We start from the raw sequence: 16,559 nt of genomic DNA, 5'->3' as shown, positions 1-16,559 counted from the left end.
GTCAGGGACCTTTATATAGGTGAAGAGGCGGAGTCGGAGGGCTGACGAGGCGGCGACACACTAGGGGGGCGCGGGCCCAGCCCGGCCGCGCCGCCCTATCATCTGGGCCCACCAGGGCCCCCCTCTGGTGGCTCTCGGGTGTTCTGGAAGCTTCGTGGAAAAATAGGATGCTGGGCATTGATTTCGTCCGATTCCGAGAATATTTCCTTACTAGGATTTCGGAACCAAAAACAGCAGAAACCGGAACCGGCCCTTCGGCATCTCGTCAATAGGTTAGTTCCGGAAAACGCATAAATATGACATAAAGTATGCATAAAACATGTAGATATCATCAATAAAGTAGCATGGAACATAAGAAATTATAGATACGTTGGAGACGTATCATAGTGTTTCTAGCGCCCAGGTACCTGAGGTTTTCTAGTAGTGGATATTGGCGACACATGCAGGACTTCACAACTTCACCAATCAGCTGGACCCGATCACCACCTTCAAGTTTTGACATCGTAGCGTTGTAAATTACGTACTTCATCTGATCCATAATAAGTCTTGTTGTTTTAGTTCAAAGTTTGAATTAAAACCATGACAACTCTGTATCAGCTGGTCGTTTGATGCTGTTGAGATATTATTATTGGTTTGATGATCACCTTGAGAGCGCTATGATACTTGTAGATTAGTAGATATGCCAGCATAATGTGGAAGTACAAAAAAATTCCACAACTCAAGACTTGTTCGTTTAAGAATTTAATACGTCGTTGAGCAACCTGTTGATATGTCTACCCAAGAAGGCGATCACACGGGCAAAGTACTTATTTATTACGTTGATGATACATGTAGCACATCAAGGAACCAAAGCACTGGAAAATGAACTGCAGAAAAATACAGACGACAGTTGATATACAGACGCTCATCAAGGAATTAACCATGGACATTAGCGTTTTTTCTTCCAGGCGGTGCTAGCTAGAAGCCTAAAGCTAGACACAAAGTGAGCTTCAGTTCAGGTTTTGTGACATGAACTAGAGATTATCATGGGCCAATGGCAGGGATCCCAGGGAGCACCACCAGCGGGCCGGTAATGGTGCTGGTACCGGTAGCGGTTCCCACAAGCGGCAGGTCAACTGGCAACCCCAAAACCTTCGACACGCCAACGCCACCACCGGCACCGGCACCGGCGCCGCGTGTCGCTGCAAGTGTCTGGTCCTTGCCGTTCAGCTCCCTCCCGTCGCAGTACGCGACCACCACCAGTAGCAGGAGCGCGACGGCGAGACACTTCGCCATTGCTAAGTGGGAGGTTCTGATGTACTAGTATGGAGTAGTGGTCGTGAGGAGATATCCTTGTGTGGCTGTGTTTGCGTGAGCTTGGTCTGCGCTTAGCATCGTCGTGTGCGCTGCTTTTATAGGCGAGTTGCACGGACTGGGCGACGCAGGAGAGAAGGATACAATCGGTAGCGGTGGGACACCTCGGGCCCTTAAGTACACTGTAGACGGTCACGGGCGGGGAGAGAGGAAGGTACCACGTCATGTCAACGTCCTTGGATTGGAATGGGGCAGGTGGCTTTGTATGGCTGCAAATCCGTGCCGGCTTACCGCAGTCGACAACTCAAATTAGTCGAATTGGTTCGAGTTTCTTCAGTACATATGTGAGTTTTTTCTGCTCTTGGAATTTGGTGTGCTGCTTGGTGGTTATGAGCTTGGCTGCTTTGGCCGGTTGGATTGAGACCACGGGTGTGTTTGGATTGCAAACAACACTGGTCCTACAAACACCCTCGCCAACAGTAATGGAACACAACCGTCACAAGGGCACACACTAGTTAGGGCATGTACAACGGCACACAGTCAGCCGTCTGTAAAGTCAGCCACGTAAGAAATTAGATGACGTGTAGAAAAAGTAACGGAAAAACGAGCGAGGGCGTCGGTAGAAATAAAGACGGTCGATTGCTGTAAAATTCGCTGCCTGCAGACGGCCTTCTTCGCGTTGTATGGAGAGCGCCCCCCGTCGTGGGCTGGTGGACTCAGTTATACTGGCATCGTGGCCCTGGTTTATCGTTTGTCCGCTTAACTGTTACAGATAGTCAAAAAGACACCTCGTTGTATTACAAGTTTTCTATGCTGTCTGTAGATGACGTGGAGGGATGTTGCAGACAGTAGGTGTCTAAACGGATGTACATGCCCTTACCAAACATCTTTGGAAAATATCTATATGTAAAGTCCACGGGTGTGTTTGGACTTGTGAAGATTGATGGAGATTAATTTGGTAAATGAACCGGATAAATTTTCATGGCCCCTAACCACTTCTGGAGTATTTTCTGTAAAGTCTATGTATGCAGACTATATGAACGAACATACTAGATTTTTGCGAAAATATCTTTGAAAGCTAAAAGTACCTTTGAAATTAAGGTTTTCATGTGGTTTCTTAATAAAAAAATAATTCTAACAAAAGATAACTTAGCAAAAAGAAATGGGTGCACGAAATGTGTTTTTTGTGATGCTCAAAAAACGGTTAATCATCTTTTTATTTCTTGTCCTTTTGTCAAACTAGTAGTTGTGCACGTGCAATCACTAGTAGAAAAACCCCCCTTTTGTACCGGTTCGAAAGGGCCTTTAGTACCGGTTTTGGAACCGGTACTAAAGATCCGGTACTAAAGGCCTCCCACCTTTAGTACCGGTTCCTTACGAACCGGTACTAAAGGTGCCCGCGGGGCTGGAGATCTTTTTTTATTTTTATTTTCACAAAAAGACTATTTCGTTTAATTTTTTTTATCCATTTTTTTCACTCCCTTTTTTTTTCACAATTTCTAATATTTCCGTTAGTCTCTAACTACACTTAATCTCTAGTCAATTACTTACCCTTGGTCAAACTTCCCGGTCGGTCACCCATCCTCACACTACTCCAACACTAGCACGCTTAACTTCCGGGTTCCTTTCCGTTCCACTTCCAAGTGCTTCGCGCGCATGTTGTTGATAGTACTATCATATCAATCCTATTAACATGTTGGTCAATGTCACACTTCTTTATTATTTGTATTGCAAATAATGTTTTTAATAAACAAAAGTAATGATGTAATAATAATGTTGAATAAATAAAATTAACTTTTTAATTTGTATTATTTTTATTTACTTCTTAAATTTTTAATATTTTTTTGCCAAACCTTAAACCTGAAAATTTGAAAATCTTATAATTTTCTAAAAGTAATAGTAATATTCTGGGATTCAAAAAATCTTATAATTATTAATTTTAATTTATAAAAAATAAAAAAAAATCTAAATTTTTGGAAAAAACCTAAAATCTTCATGCCTTCATATTTTCATTTGGAATTTTGAGAATCTAAAAATTGGCTAGCCGGGTAAACCCGGGTGAATTCGGATGTAATTTTTTCCCACGATGATTTTGATATATTATACTTTTTTTCCGACGTCGTATGCAAAAGTTAATGCGGTTTTACCATTTTTCAAACTTTTTTACAAAAAAGTAAAAATTCGAATTTCTTATTTTCACCGAATAGTAGATTGCATAACATACAAGAATCTGAAAACATTTTATTTTTTGAATTTTCTATCATTTTCATTTGTATTTTACAAAGCAAAAAAGGCGATCCACAGGGGGGGTGTGGAGGTGCGTGGGGAGACGGAAAAACCTTTAGTACCGGTTCGTGACACGAACCGGTACTAAAGGTTTTTCCGGCTGACGCAAACCCTTTAGTACCGGTTCGTGACACGAATCGGTACTAAAGGTCCTTACGAACCGGTACTAAAGGTCTAGCAAAGGCAACCGGTACTAATGCACCCTTTAGTACCGGTTCGTAAGGAAACCGGTACTAAAGGGTTGGACGAAAGGCCCTTTTTCTACTAGTGAATGCACGTGTTAACCAAATTAAGCACGACATTTTGAAGATATTTTTTTAATTTTCCAGAAAAAATATGCGAGCATACAATATATACCTACTTAATTAATATGGAGAAGAGAATGTTCCCTACAGCAGATAAATTAGGGCAGGGTTAGATACTGGCTCAAATGGAGATTTAAGAACTCCGATCAAATACATAGTGTGCGACACTCGATGTTGTCATGTGGACCTTTTCTGCTAACTATGGGTACCACACAACTATTTTTCTGCAAACTCACACATCGACCATAAATGAATGGAATATTGAATGATATCTTCTTCCGTTCAAAAGATTGATCAAAATGCGGTTACAATCTTTTCAAGACAGAGCATGCAAAGGCTTACAAAAAAAGATAGCGTGCATCCAACATGTTTTTTGAAAACCACAGCAACGCCCTAGCTACTCTAAATTACAATTGAAGAAAATAATTGCACTTCTATAGAGAAAAAATATAAAGATATTGTTAACGACTACATAAGGTACAAACCAGCAAGGACCTTGAAAGAAGTTATGACGCCAAGTTTAGGGATATGATTTACATGGAAGAGCTATAATATTGACAAATGCCAGAATTATCCATGCTACATATAGTCGTTCGGTTGGTTTGACCATAAAATCTCTCTAGCATCAGTTCTCCTAAAATAAACAGGTTTGTGATCATATTGTGTCTCATAGCTGTTGCAAGGAACAATAGTATTGCATATGCATTGCTATTTTTGCTTAAAACCTGAAACATAAAACACAAGGAACAATGACAATACATAGGAACTGTGACAATTTCAAAATAGTTCGATAACTCGTACCTATGGCCACTTACACCTGTAACATGTGGAGAATATGGCACTGAAATTATAGTTATTTGCAGCACTTCAATAGTAGGAGAAGCAGGAGGAAATTTTGAGAGCTTCTAACACATAAGTTTTTTTTACATGAAATTCCTAACAGAATTGTGTTATTGAACACATAGGTATCTTATCATTTGTTGTGCCCAAATAAATATATAAATGTCATTTCATCATACTGTGAATGGAGGGATTATGATAGTTAGACTGAAAATTACTTGCGTTGCATGGTTTTTCAGCAACCAAGGAAGTGGGCTTCTTGGCTACCCATGGCTGAGTAGTGGTATAACACTTCGTTCCACACTTCACTAAAAAACTCCTTTTCACGCACTGTATGGGTACCCATTGGTCGAAAATTTGCAGCCATCAATATTAAATGTAAATGAATCGATGATCATTGGAAAAGAAATTCCCCTGAAGGAGTCATGGGCTCTAGGTTATTTAGCGGAAAAGAAATTCAAGGTGTTATATACGTATGTAAGAAATCATGTTTACCTGATTGGGTGATGAATTTAAGTGATCCATCAACTAAAGCACTGAAGAAAAGATAATTATTTTCAGAGGCAAGTCAAGAAGAATCTAATAACTTTGAAGTACTCATTCTTATTCACCAAAATAATTAGGAGAACCAGGACCGTCAAACATTCATAGACATATTTCTTATTTAGACAAGAACCAATCATTAGTCTAAACCATTCTTGGAACTAAATGTCGGAATTATCACCAAACAGCTTCCAACTTGAATGAAAAATGATCAATTGAAGGTATTTGTGGCACACAACCTGACAACCGACCAACATGCTCCAAGTCGGGCGGACTCATGAAGATATTCATGAAACGATTAGCTATAGTTTGCCTGGAGTTTTGCAAGTTTAATTTTGAATTCCAAGTCATTATGAAACCAGAGAAATAAACAAGTAGAGCATGGACTGTTGTAAACAATTGATCGCTCTGTTATCATACATTTTATATCCATTAGTTTGCATGCCATGTGTAATAAGCCTTAAGTTGCAGAAGTATGAAATGATAATAAGACTGCAAATACAGAAGAAATCATTGAAGAACGTAATGGTCAAAGAAAATCATTAAACAGGATACAGACTTTACCTTTGACATGTGTAATCTTCCATGACTGACGACATATCAACATAGACAAATGATTCTTTTAAAAAATTAGACAAAGGAGAGGGAATGGTGAGTGTTTTATTAATTGCATTTGAAACTATTGTCGAGCTATGACAAGTTTCAGATTCAGACTGACCTGATCAACATATGCAAAGGATCAGTTTCTGTTCGCCTTCTTAAAAAATGAGAATAGGCAGAAAAACTGGTGCCCGTAACGAAACCTCACCTCCAAAGAAGAACAATGATCATGTTTTTGTTGGCATCAGCTAAGTAGAACTCAGAAAAATGCTAGAGTTAGTTGTTCGAAATGAATTAAATATCGTTCTCATCGTTCTCCTGTGTAAACAGGTAAGAGGATCAGAGCTCCTGTGCATGGAAAATATGCATTTACCCAGTAACTTTAGGCCCTTCAACAGATTGATTTTATTTCAAGAAAACTACCAACGTAATGTGCACGGATCACAAGGCTAGAACTGTGGGAAAGATAATTGCATCAGCCACCTAAATAAAGAGGATGGAATCAGGCTCCACAGCGACTATTTCCGCAAAGAAGGACCTCCCATCTAGGCGGCCTGTATAGGAGAAAATGCCCTACACTGCTCATCTTACCTGCATTTTGCCCTATCGATCAACAACAAAATTACCAATATGTACAAACTCTTTCCAATTGACAGAAATTTAAGCTTGTAAAGATGCCTCACGGGTGAACTTGTTGGGCTCCTGCTGAGGGGGGCGGCCTGCAGTGCGAGGCGGCGTGATTGGGGGCTACCTGCAGGCTGCAGCGTGTGCGGCGGCCGGGCAGCGTGCTTGGGGGCGGCGAGCGCGAGGGCAGCCTCCAGTGCGCGACGGCGTGCTTGGGGGCAGCATGCAGCATGTGCGGCGACGTGATTGGAGGCGGCCTGCCTGCTTGGGGGCGGCGTGCGCGGGGCGTCATGCGCGGAGTGGCCTGGCAGCGTGCGGCGGCGTTTGGGGTTTGGGGCGGTCGTGCATAGGCGGATTTGCTTTTTTGTTGACGGGTTCGCTGATTTGGTAACGATGCGATGGAGGCGTCTAACACTGTTTTAGGCCTAATATGAACCGATGGATTGGCTAATTGGATGGTCCAGATTGTTCGGATCTGCCGCTCTGGCTCTTTTAATAGTAGTGGAGATGGAGATGGAGATGTGTATGGAGAGTTGTTCATTTTACTTTTAACATTGCACCACCGACCAATATAACCAATATGTTTGGGAATTGGCTTAATAGGATATATCATATTGTTAAGGCTCGAAATCGAGTTGGAGTTTGTGCATTGGTTTGGGCAATATGGAATTATCAAAATGATGTGGTTTTTAACAAGATATCGGTCCCAAATTTTGTGTAGGTCATTTACAGGGCTTTGTATTGGATCCACATGTGGTCTTTCCTTCTTCCCGTGGAGCAGACGGATCATATGGACTCTAGTTGCACTCGATTGATGGCGGTCGTTCGGGCTATCTTCAACCAGGGTGGCTGGCGCCAACAGCTTAGAATCAATGATGTTTAAACGGCTATTTTTTCGGTGTTCCGTTGGTTGATTCATGTAGCAATTTTATGCGACCCATGAGATGTAATCTACTATAAACTTTAAACTCTGCAATGAAGGAAGCCGTGTGCATCATTTTGATGCAGAGGCTGAGGCGACGTTCCCCTATTTGAAAAAAAAAACTAGTTACCAAACACCTCATCGCACGGAATGACGCAGGAGACGAGGACCCGTCATTGAGGTTGCTCTAGCATCATCGTTGTCACTTCTTTATGAGCACTTCACTGAAGAGCCAGCCACCAGTATTAGCTTCGTGAAGCTCCCGTCAGCCCATGCCAAACAGATGAATCTTCGCACCAAAGACTGCAGATCCGATTCTGAAGACAAGGTCGGAAGAGGAGATAGGTAGGACCCACGCTGAAGAAGGTTTTCAAGGACAAACCACATACCACGACTCATGTCATCGTCGCCACCCGCCGGTCCAGGCAGCAGCTCTGACTTCACAGCTGCGGGTGACCAACAAGAAGACGAGTAGGAAACGCCAAAACAAGAAGCCGACAAACAAAGTCTTGCCACAACCAGACCCTCACTCATCGCCGTCATTGTTGCCGCGCAAGCCACCATGTGGAACTCAGCACACACCACCAAAGCCAGCCACTGGCCGCCATCATGAAATCCATAGATCCAGGGTTTCCCTCGGAGGTAGCTAGAGGAGATTAGAGCTTCACCTTAATGCCGACTTCAAGAAGGGGAAGACGCCCAAGACGTCGCCATCGCCAGGTCCGGCCAACACCAAGAGCAAGGTTTCACTCGGATCCTGTAGAATATAAGTGAATCCGGGACATACCCTTCCAATACATGGGCTCAAACCTTCAAGCCTACGACGACCATGCCATTAATAACGTGAATGTCCATATCCAAGACGCTCTAACCGACCTACCCTATCGTGCTACACCAAAACTATACGAAGACTCTGTCGACCAGACGCACATCGAACCAAGACACAGGACCAAGAGGTAACATGCAAGACTACAAAGACCTAGCATGCAACATGGAGACTCCTGCCACCGGCGTAAGACATTCATCCAAGGGAGGAGGTTGAACATTTCACACCAAGTCGACGCCGTAGAGCTCCATAGACAGAGACCTAGATCCAATCTGTAAAACCTCGTCGGGTGCACCTATAAGCCCGACGGGCTCATCCTTCTAGTCTTGTACAATCTTATGATCTCACCGATAGTAAGGTCCAAGAGAAGTTCATCATCATCGTCATCATCATGTCTCTAGTCCAAACCTGTTGACCCGAGCCCCTTGTCGAACAAATGAACCTTTCTTCGACCTCCGATGCGTGATTGACTTGGGAGCATGTAAACAATCCTTCGTCAGTTCCTCCCCACAAGACCTCCAACCAGGTCCTGAACATCAGACCTGGCACCTTCAAACCCGTCATTGCAAAGCCTATACCACATCTAGCAAACCAGAATTTCAGGCAAGAGAGCCCCTCCATGCTCGATCTCCGAATCATCAATCGCACCACCCGGAGACAACACCAGAGACGTTGTGCGGAGCTTGCACCCCGCAGACAAGCATCCGGGTGTGCCATCTCCAACTCTGGTTGTCGCGTCGTCCACCACAACCATGCTAGTCGGCGCCGCCAAGATCCGCCCAAGATCACATACTCTGCTGCTCGTGTAGTACCTCCGGAGGACCCCCACCTCTTCGAGAGTGGGGCCCGTTGCAACCGCGGCTGGATCCAGCGGCAGGGGATCGGAGGGGGTTAGCAGAGCAATTTAGGGTTTGCCACCAGGGTAGGGCGCAACCTTGCAATGGGTGCTCGATCAGTCTCCACCGCCTAGTATTAGTTTGCTAGAGTAGGTCCAGCAGTGTCTACATATGAGTCGTCCCTGTTGAAAACGACTTCAGAATTAGTGGTACCGTGAGAGAAAGAAGTCCAAATCACCCCCGTAAGTATAGGGTTACGGGCGCTAACCCCCCTTATCTATTAAGTGGGGCAAATTACCCCCCTAAGTAGCAAATACCGGACAGATTACCCCCTTAAGTATGGTTGAGCTGTTTTGTTAGCAGAATTGGCCACGTTGGACTCTGGTTTTGGTCCACGTTGGACTCTGGTTGAGCCGCACCGCACACCTGGGCGAGCCGCACCCGCACCGGGACGAATCGAGACGCAGCGAGCGAGCCGCACCGAAGCCCCCACTCCTCCCCGACCCGCCGCTGTGTTCCTCCACCCGCCGCCGGCGAAAATACGGGTGATTCCTCTCCCTCCTCGTCGATTTGTGCACGGAATCGGCCGATTCGTGTTCGTCTGCGTCCAATTCGTCCACCAAATCTTCCAGCAAGCAAGGGAGGAGGGCGGCGGGAGGGTTACGGAGGTCGACAGAGCAGCCCGCCGGCCTGTACCACAGCAGCCCGCCGCCGTCTGATTCGTCCACCAAGTCCTGCACCAAGCAAATCGTGGGAGGAGGGCGGCGGGAGGGTTACCGAGGGCGGTGGGAGGAGGGCGGCGGGAGGCCTGTACCACAGCAGCCGGCCGTCCTGTTCGTGCAGCAGCCCGCCCGCCTATTTGTACAGCAGCCCGCCGGCCTGTACCTCAGCAGCCCGGCGATGGACCTCCTTCACCGCCTGTACCTGCAACCGGCATCGAAAGAAGGCCCGGCGATGGAGCTCATTCACCGCCTGTACCTCAGCAATGTACTGTCCATTTGGATATGCCTCTAGTACATGTGTAGTGGTAACCGTCGATCGTCCGCCGATCGTCCGCCGTCGCCTCTATCCGGGGATAACCGTCGCGGCCTTCTTCCACATGGAGGCGCCATGGCTGCAGTGGAGAGCGGAGATGGTAAGGGGAGAGAGGAGAGGTGCGCCGGATCATGAACAATGCGCCGTTGATCTTTCACATACCTCGCCGTCGTCTCGGGAGAGAAGATGCAGCGGACGATGGCTGCAGGCGATGGCTGCGGGCGATCGCGCGCCCAGGTGACGATTAGGTACGTCTTGATGGCCCAGGTGAGTCTTGATGGTCCAGGTGTGCGGTGCGGCTCAACCCTGCCAGCGTGGACCAAAACCAGAATCCAACGTGGGCAATTCTGCTAACAAAACAGCTCAACCATACTTAAGGGGTAATCTGTCCGGTTTTTGATACTTAAGAGGGTAATTTGCTCCACTTAATAGATAATGGGGGTTAGCGCCCGTAACCCTATACTTAGGGTGGTGATTTGGACTTCTTTCTACCGTGAGATCTTGAGAATTACATGAAACAAAGCTCTTTGATGCGATCGTGGGACGAGACGAGAAATCATCCAAACTTCCGAGTTAGTCACGGGACTGGAGACGAAGACGTGCCTTTGAAGAGTGTTTTCGACCGTGTGTCATTTTGATATCTGTTTGACGTGACTAATCCATGGACCAAATCCATCAACCCATATATATGTTGTCGGCACTACGGTGCAAAAGCCTATTTCTAAATGTCATTTCAGTTTTCTGGCAGCACGGGTTCCAACTGGTGCATGAGAAAGAAAATTAAGTAACCCCTCCATTCACGGGAGTAAAAAAAAAATAGGCTAACCAACATGTAGCGCTTTATTTTAAAATATTCAAAATTTATATTAAAATGGAAAAAAATGGCAAAAAAACAATCGTAGAGGTGGCCAATGTTGTACACTACAAACCTGAAAAATCTCAAAATAAATCACTTTACATTCTAGGCTACATAAAAATAATAAAATCTAATAAATTATATAGTGCTGAAATGTGCAATGTTCACTATAAAATTTGTCAGATTTTATCATTTTAGTATAGCCTAGAATACAACAAGTAGTTTGTATTGAGATTTTACACGTTTGCAATATATGTCAATGGCTACTTCTACAAAAAAAAAAAAAAATAGATTCTTCTAAAACTTTTAAATACAAATTTTCGACGTTTGAATATAAATGGCTACATGTAACTCGGGCGCTGTTTTGAGTTTCCCCTCCATTCACCATTATACCCTATATAAAAGACAAACAATTTACCACACCTCTTAGCAATTTGGTAACTGTAGATGCACCAATTTCTCCTCCAACTATTCAATTACTATGTGACACGTATTGCTTGAATTTTTTCACCTGGTCAATTTCTTTGCGTTTTTTTTTCTGGCCTAAATTGGGTACCGGTTACCGGCAGGACTTCTGGTTATTGCGTGTTTACCATCGTGCGAAAACATCTACTGCTTTTATTGTTCCCGCACCGCTTTGATCGAATAATCAAGAAGCACCCAGTAAATTTCCGTACGGCCGCCCAAAAAAAAAAGCCCAGACGCCTCTCCTCACGCCCTAATTGCGCGATGCACGCCTCCGCCGGCCTCACCCTTCCCCCTGAGCCGCCGCCTACCGTGAGCTCTGCTGCGCCCGAACTCCCCTAGCCAACCTTCTTCCTGGCCGGCGGCGGCGTGGGTCAGGTCCTCATCTGCCATCGCGGTCGCCGCGGAGGCAGTTCGGCTTCCCCCGGCTGGTTTGCAGTGTGCGCGTTCGAAGGCCAGCGGTGCGGCCGCCGCGATCGCTCCAACCGGACACCGCATACAGCTACTCGACCACCGCCTCTCCTCTTCGCCTCCGCTCGCGAATTCGTTTGTCATTGCCACAGTTTCGTCCAAGAAGAGGCAGAGGATAGGCGTGGGGCGATGTTGGGGGAAGACGACAGCAAGTAGTGTGACTCGCACAGCGGGAGCCCGGGAGGCTGGGAGGAAGATGTTGCTGATTCAGGAGCAGTGACATCAATCCCATGGTCGACCATGTGAGGCCATCTCCTCTATGTCCAGCGTCATCTCTCCTGACTGAATTCAGTAATCTTTGAGGCATGGAGCTGAAGAACCTAGGTAGCAGGGACTAAATGTTGAATACTATTTTCTGTTGCTTACCCTTATATGCATCTTTGTTTTCTTGCTGATTCTAAGTATGTTTGGAATTACATGCTGAAGATGTGTATACTTAGCTACTGTAGGTATTAGCTTTGTTTTTAACTTATTTATTTGTTCCTGGGATTTTTTAAAGTTCAACGTGGCTGCTTTTGTAGATTTCACAATGGTGGCGCTCATGGCCATCAGGATGGAGATGCTGACTCACTATAGGGTGCTGGACAGCTGGGACATCAGCTCCGCCGACTCCTCCACAACCGAGAATCTCTACATGACTGTCAGTATGTAGATTATGATGTCTGCAGGCCAGGTTTGTTTTCCATATTCGTGCACAATGCATCAGAATGGATATCTGATCATTCAACTATAATACTGACTGGGTGTTTTATTGTCTTTTAAACAAACAAATATATTTACGTTCCAGCTTTCATCCATTTCCAAATACTTAGCCTTTATAGATCTTCTTTCTTTTGGTCAGAACAAGTTGTATAGTTGCCTGGTTTAGTTAGCCAGATAAGGGAATCCAAAACCTGAACTCATTTGTATTCACTTGGGAACATGAACTATTTACTTGCAGGAGTATGTTTTTTGTTCAACAAGATTGTTGTTAATATTACAGTCCTACCGTCCTAGCATGTTGAAAAAAACATTTGGATTATTGAGCAAGTAGTAGCAAGTTCACCTATTTTTGTTTTCGACAAGACAATATTGTTTTTGCATCTAAGTTTGGATTTTGTTGTTGCTGATTTAGACGGTCATTACGTTATACAGATTCAGAATGCATGACACAAGTCCAAAAGCTGAAGCTCCAAAGAAAAGATGCTTTCAATATGATAACTCCTTTTTTTCTATGTTGAACTCTTTCGAATATTCTGATCATGTCCGTTTTACTATTCCTGGGATGTCTCTACTTTCTTACATAATTTTTACTGGCAATATTCATTGCCATTAACCTATGTTAAACACATATTGGAGTACAGTAGAGGTTGATTTCAGAAAAGTTTCTTTAGACCAACCTCATTGGACGGATCTGTTCTGTGTGAAACTTCGATAGTCAGTGATGGGTAATTTGTAACCATAGTTTTGTTTTCTTTTCTTACCTTACCAAGCTGACATCTGTTTTTTGTTGTAGACAAACGTTAACTTATGACTTGAGCTACCTTCTGATAAACATATCAAAGCCTCCCATCTATCTTTCAAGAGTTTCTAGAGTTTGTTCTAAAAGTTGATTATCATAATTTGAACACATATAACTGCAGTATCCAACTACACTAAGGGGCTGTTTGGTTTAGGGGGTATCCTTTAGGGGATGAGGGTACCCCCAACCACCTGGTTAGGGATATCCATTTTTTCTGTTTGGTTGAGTGTGAGGGATGAGCCACTGTTTTGTTTGGTTGGCAAGATAAAATGTGGTTGGGGATGAGGGATAGGAAGTGGATATGGTGATCTCTTTGCTGGTAAGGTGAGATTACCACCGTACAACAAATACTTGAAGCGAGTTTATACTACAGACTGAATTGACAAAATCTGCTACTCCTGTGCAAAATAAGAAGGGGACAACCGGACAATGTTAGGTACAAAGAATGAAGCAAACAGAGAGGAAAACCATCCAGGCTTCTTCCCCATCGAGCCCTCCCTGACCCCTCCCCATCGAGTCCTCCCCCTCCCCCCGTCGAGCCCTCCCTGGACCCTCCCCCGGCGAGCATCCCTGGACCCTCCCCCGGCGAACTGCCACCCCTGGTCGCCGCCCCCGTCGCCCCTCCATGAGGCCGCCGCCGTGGCATGTGGCCTGTGGTCTCCCATCACCGTGGGAGAGGGAGGGAGGTACTTGCCATCGCCTTGGCGTGTGTTCTCCCATCGCTGCGCCTCGAGTTCTTGCCGTCGCTGTCGCCGTCGCCGCACCTGCAGTTATTGCCGCCGCCGCCTAGCTCCATGAGACAGAGTGAGGAGAGACGGTTTCTTTCGCGGGCGGTGAGCAAGCGAAACAGCGCGAAATAACTTTTCGGGTGACGCTAGAGCGGGAGCCAGAACTGGTTGGGCTCATCCGCCCGATTTTGCCGGATGAGCTGAGCCACCGTTTTGGGGGAATATTCGTGAAATCTGGTTATCCCTATCCTCTTCCGCCCCTAAACCAAACACCTGGCAACCTTTTTTTAGTGGCTACCACTAACCACTGGAGGATATCCCCTCAACCAAACACGCCCTAACTACTGAAGCTCTCTACCTGGAGCGATTGCCTGCCTGAAGGCCATCGAGTTTGCAGTCGAGGTAGGTATGGGATGTATAATAACTGAAACTGATGCAGCCTTGCTAAAATCGGTTCTCCAGTCCTATACATTTGATTCAGCTCGCCATGTAGTTCTCTTCATGTAGTTCTCTTCAGGGAGGCAAAATTCCTGCTGCTCACCAACTTCTTATATTACAAAGTATGGTAATGTAAGCCTTTTGTAATACAATGGCAGGCGCCTTAGCTGCTAATGGTGCTAGCTTAGTCTCGGGTGGTGTTATGATGTGGCATGGATGCACCAGACAATATATCTCATATTGTTGCTAGCAAGCTAGCTGCAACAGATTAATAAAGTCCACGGTTTGCTGTAAAGAAAGTCGGAACTACATTGCAACACTATGTGCTCTCAATTGCGAGTTCAGTACAAAATTTACCGCCTCGGTCTACCACTACCTAACATGAAAATGCATGCCCTCCACCATGTAATCCATTGTATACATATGCTTCTACTACAAACAGCTAATGTCATCGCTCTTCAGACATTGCTCTACAGCATGCGGCACGCCGCGCCAATGCCTCCTAGTAATATATAAAACAACGTTTTTTGTGAACTCATTTAGCTTGCCGAAATGTTTTATATTAGTGAATAACTTTTGAGGAAATATTTTTGTACTTACACGCATGTGTATAGGTGTTTTCGTTACCGTCTATTTTGCTTTGAGATTCAGATAAAAGAAGGAGAGAGCTACTTTTTCCTCTACAACGAGTAGCCCGGTGTCTATTATCTGGATCCCGCAATAGCGTTGCAAACTTTTGCGGGTTCTCATTCTTTTTTTTTTCATTGGCCCATCATTCAACTTTCGACAAACCTTGTGCAATTCTTTACTAATATTTCCTCATATTTTGCATCGTTGGCACGTCTCTGGGGAACTTTCTCCGTGATCACTTTTATAGAAAAAATAACACGAGCTCTTTGAATTAATTTTAATGGATCCAAGTGCATGCTCACTTTTTGTTAACCCGGTACGCTAACCTTTTCCAGAATAGAGCATGAACTGAATTTGCATTGACTAATTCTATGACATGAAAACTTGTAGGATCTCGTGCACTCAAAGTTTACCACAAGAGAACTCTACGACATGATGAAAGACTTCTAAACTAGCGTTGTTGAACCAGTACGGGAAAGATACAGGCGATCAGGAGGCGGCTCAAAACCCATCTAGGGTTTCGTCCCTCTCGTCGGCGACGCTGCCGGTCCACTCCGCCTCCGATGGCCTTGGGGCCTTGGAGGTGTGGCAGACCGCAGCTTCTCGTCGGCGGGAAGGTTTCAGTTCTTCGTTTAGTTCGTTTTCAGTGTCTTCTTCGGGATGGTGAGGCGGCGGCTACTTTCTGAAGTCAGAATAAGGTCCTCCCCGTCTTATCCTCGCTCCGGTGGTGCATCTAGCGTCGGTGGAGGGCGTGTGGAGTTGTGTGTCCGGCGGATCTCCCGTGATCCGGTCGTCTCTCGTGTTCGATTGTGTGGTTTCAGGTCAGTCTCTTCCGATCTACGGTTTTCATCATTGGCGATGGTTGCTGCTCTGGTGCGCTGGTCCTTTGGGGCCTTAGCACGACGACTTCCCGTATGTCTACTACAACAAGCTCTACTACGACAAGCTTTGCCTGACTCCGGTGATGGAGGGGCGAGGATGGCGGCGCGCTTTCGGCTCGTGCTAGTGCCTGTAGTCATCGCTAGGTGGTCCAATAACCTTTTTGTAATTTTTATTACTTTTAAGCATCTTTGTACTACTGTTGATGATTATTAATAGATCGGTGAAATTTTCGCAAAAAAAAAACCACTAGAGGGTAAAAATAAATAAATTCAGAATTACATGCGTAAAACCAGTGTGAATCTTATGTACACCATAAAAGGATGATTCGCAAGAGACCGAGTGATGCAACAAAAAAATTATCTTGAGCAAAAGTTGGATACATTGATTACTTATTTTACTTCGAGGATGCTAAATTCAGATTTGGGAGTACCATATACACACCGCTGTCAGTTACCTCCGACGCGATTACTTCCACTTG

At 45.0% G+C, this 16,559-nt stretch overlaps 1 protein-coding gene across 1 annotated transcript; it reads right to left on the bottom strand.

Moving 5' to 3' along the window:
• Positions 1–1,012: 1,012 nt before the first annotated feature.
• LOC124686618 lies at positions 1,013–1,344 on the bottom strand. Its single transcript, XM_047220532.1, has one exon. The coding sequence runs from the start codon at positions 1,273–1,275 to the stop codon at positions 1,024–1,026; it is 252 nt and encodes an 83-aa protein (XP_047076488.1). The 5' UTR covers positions 1,276–1,344; the 3' UTR covers positions 1,013–1,023.
• Between the last annotated feature and the right edge of the window lie 15,215 nt (positions 1,345–16,559).

Source organism: Lolium rigidum, chromosome 2 (genome assembly GCF_022539505.1).
Source record: "Lolium rigidum isolate FL_2022 chromosome 2, APGP_CSIRO_Lrig_0.1, whole genome shotgun sequence".
NCBI classification, from domain to species: domain Eukaryota; kingdom Viridiplantae; phylum Streptophyta; class Magnoliopsida; order Poales; family Poaceae; genus Lolium; species Lolium rigidum.
This window is presented reverse-complemented; position numbering and strand designations above follow the sequence as displayed.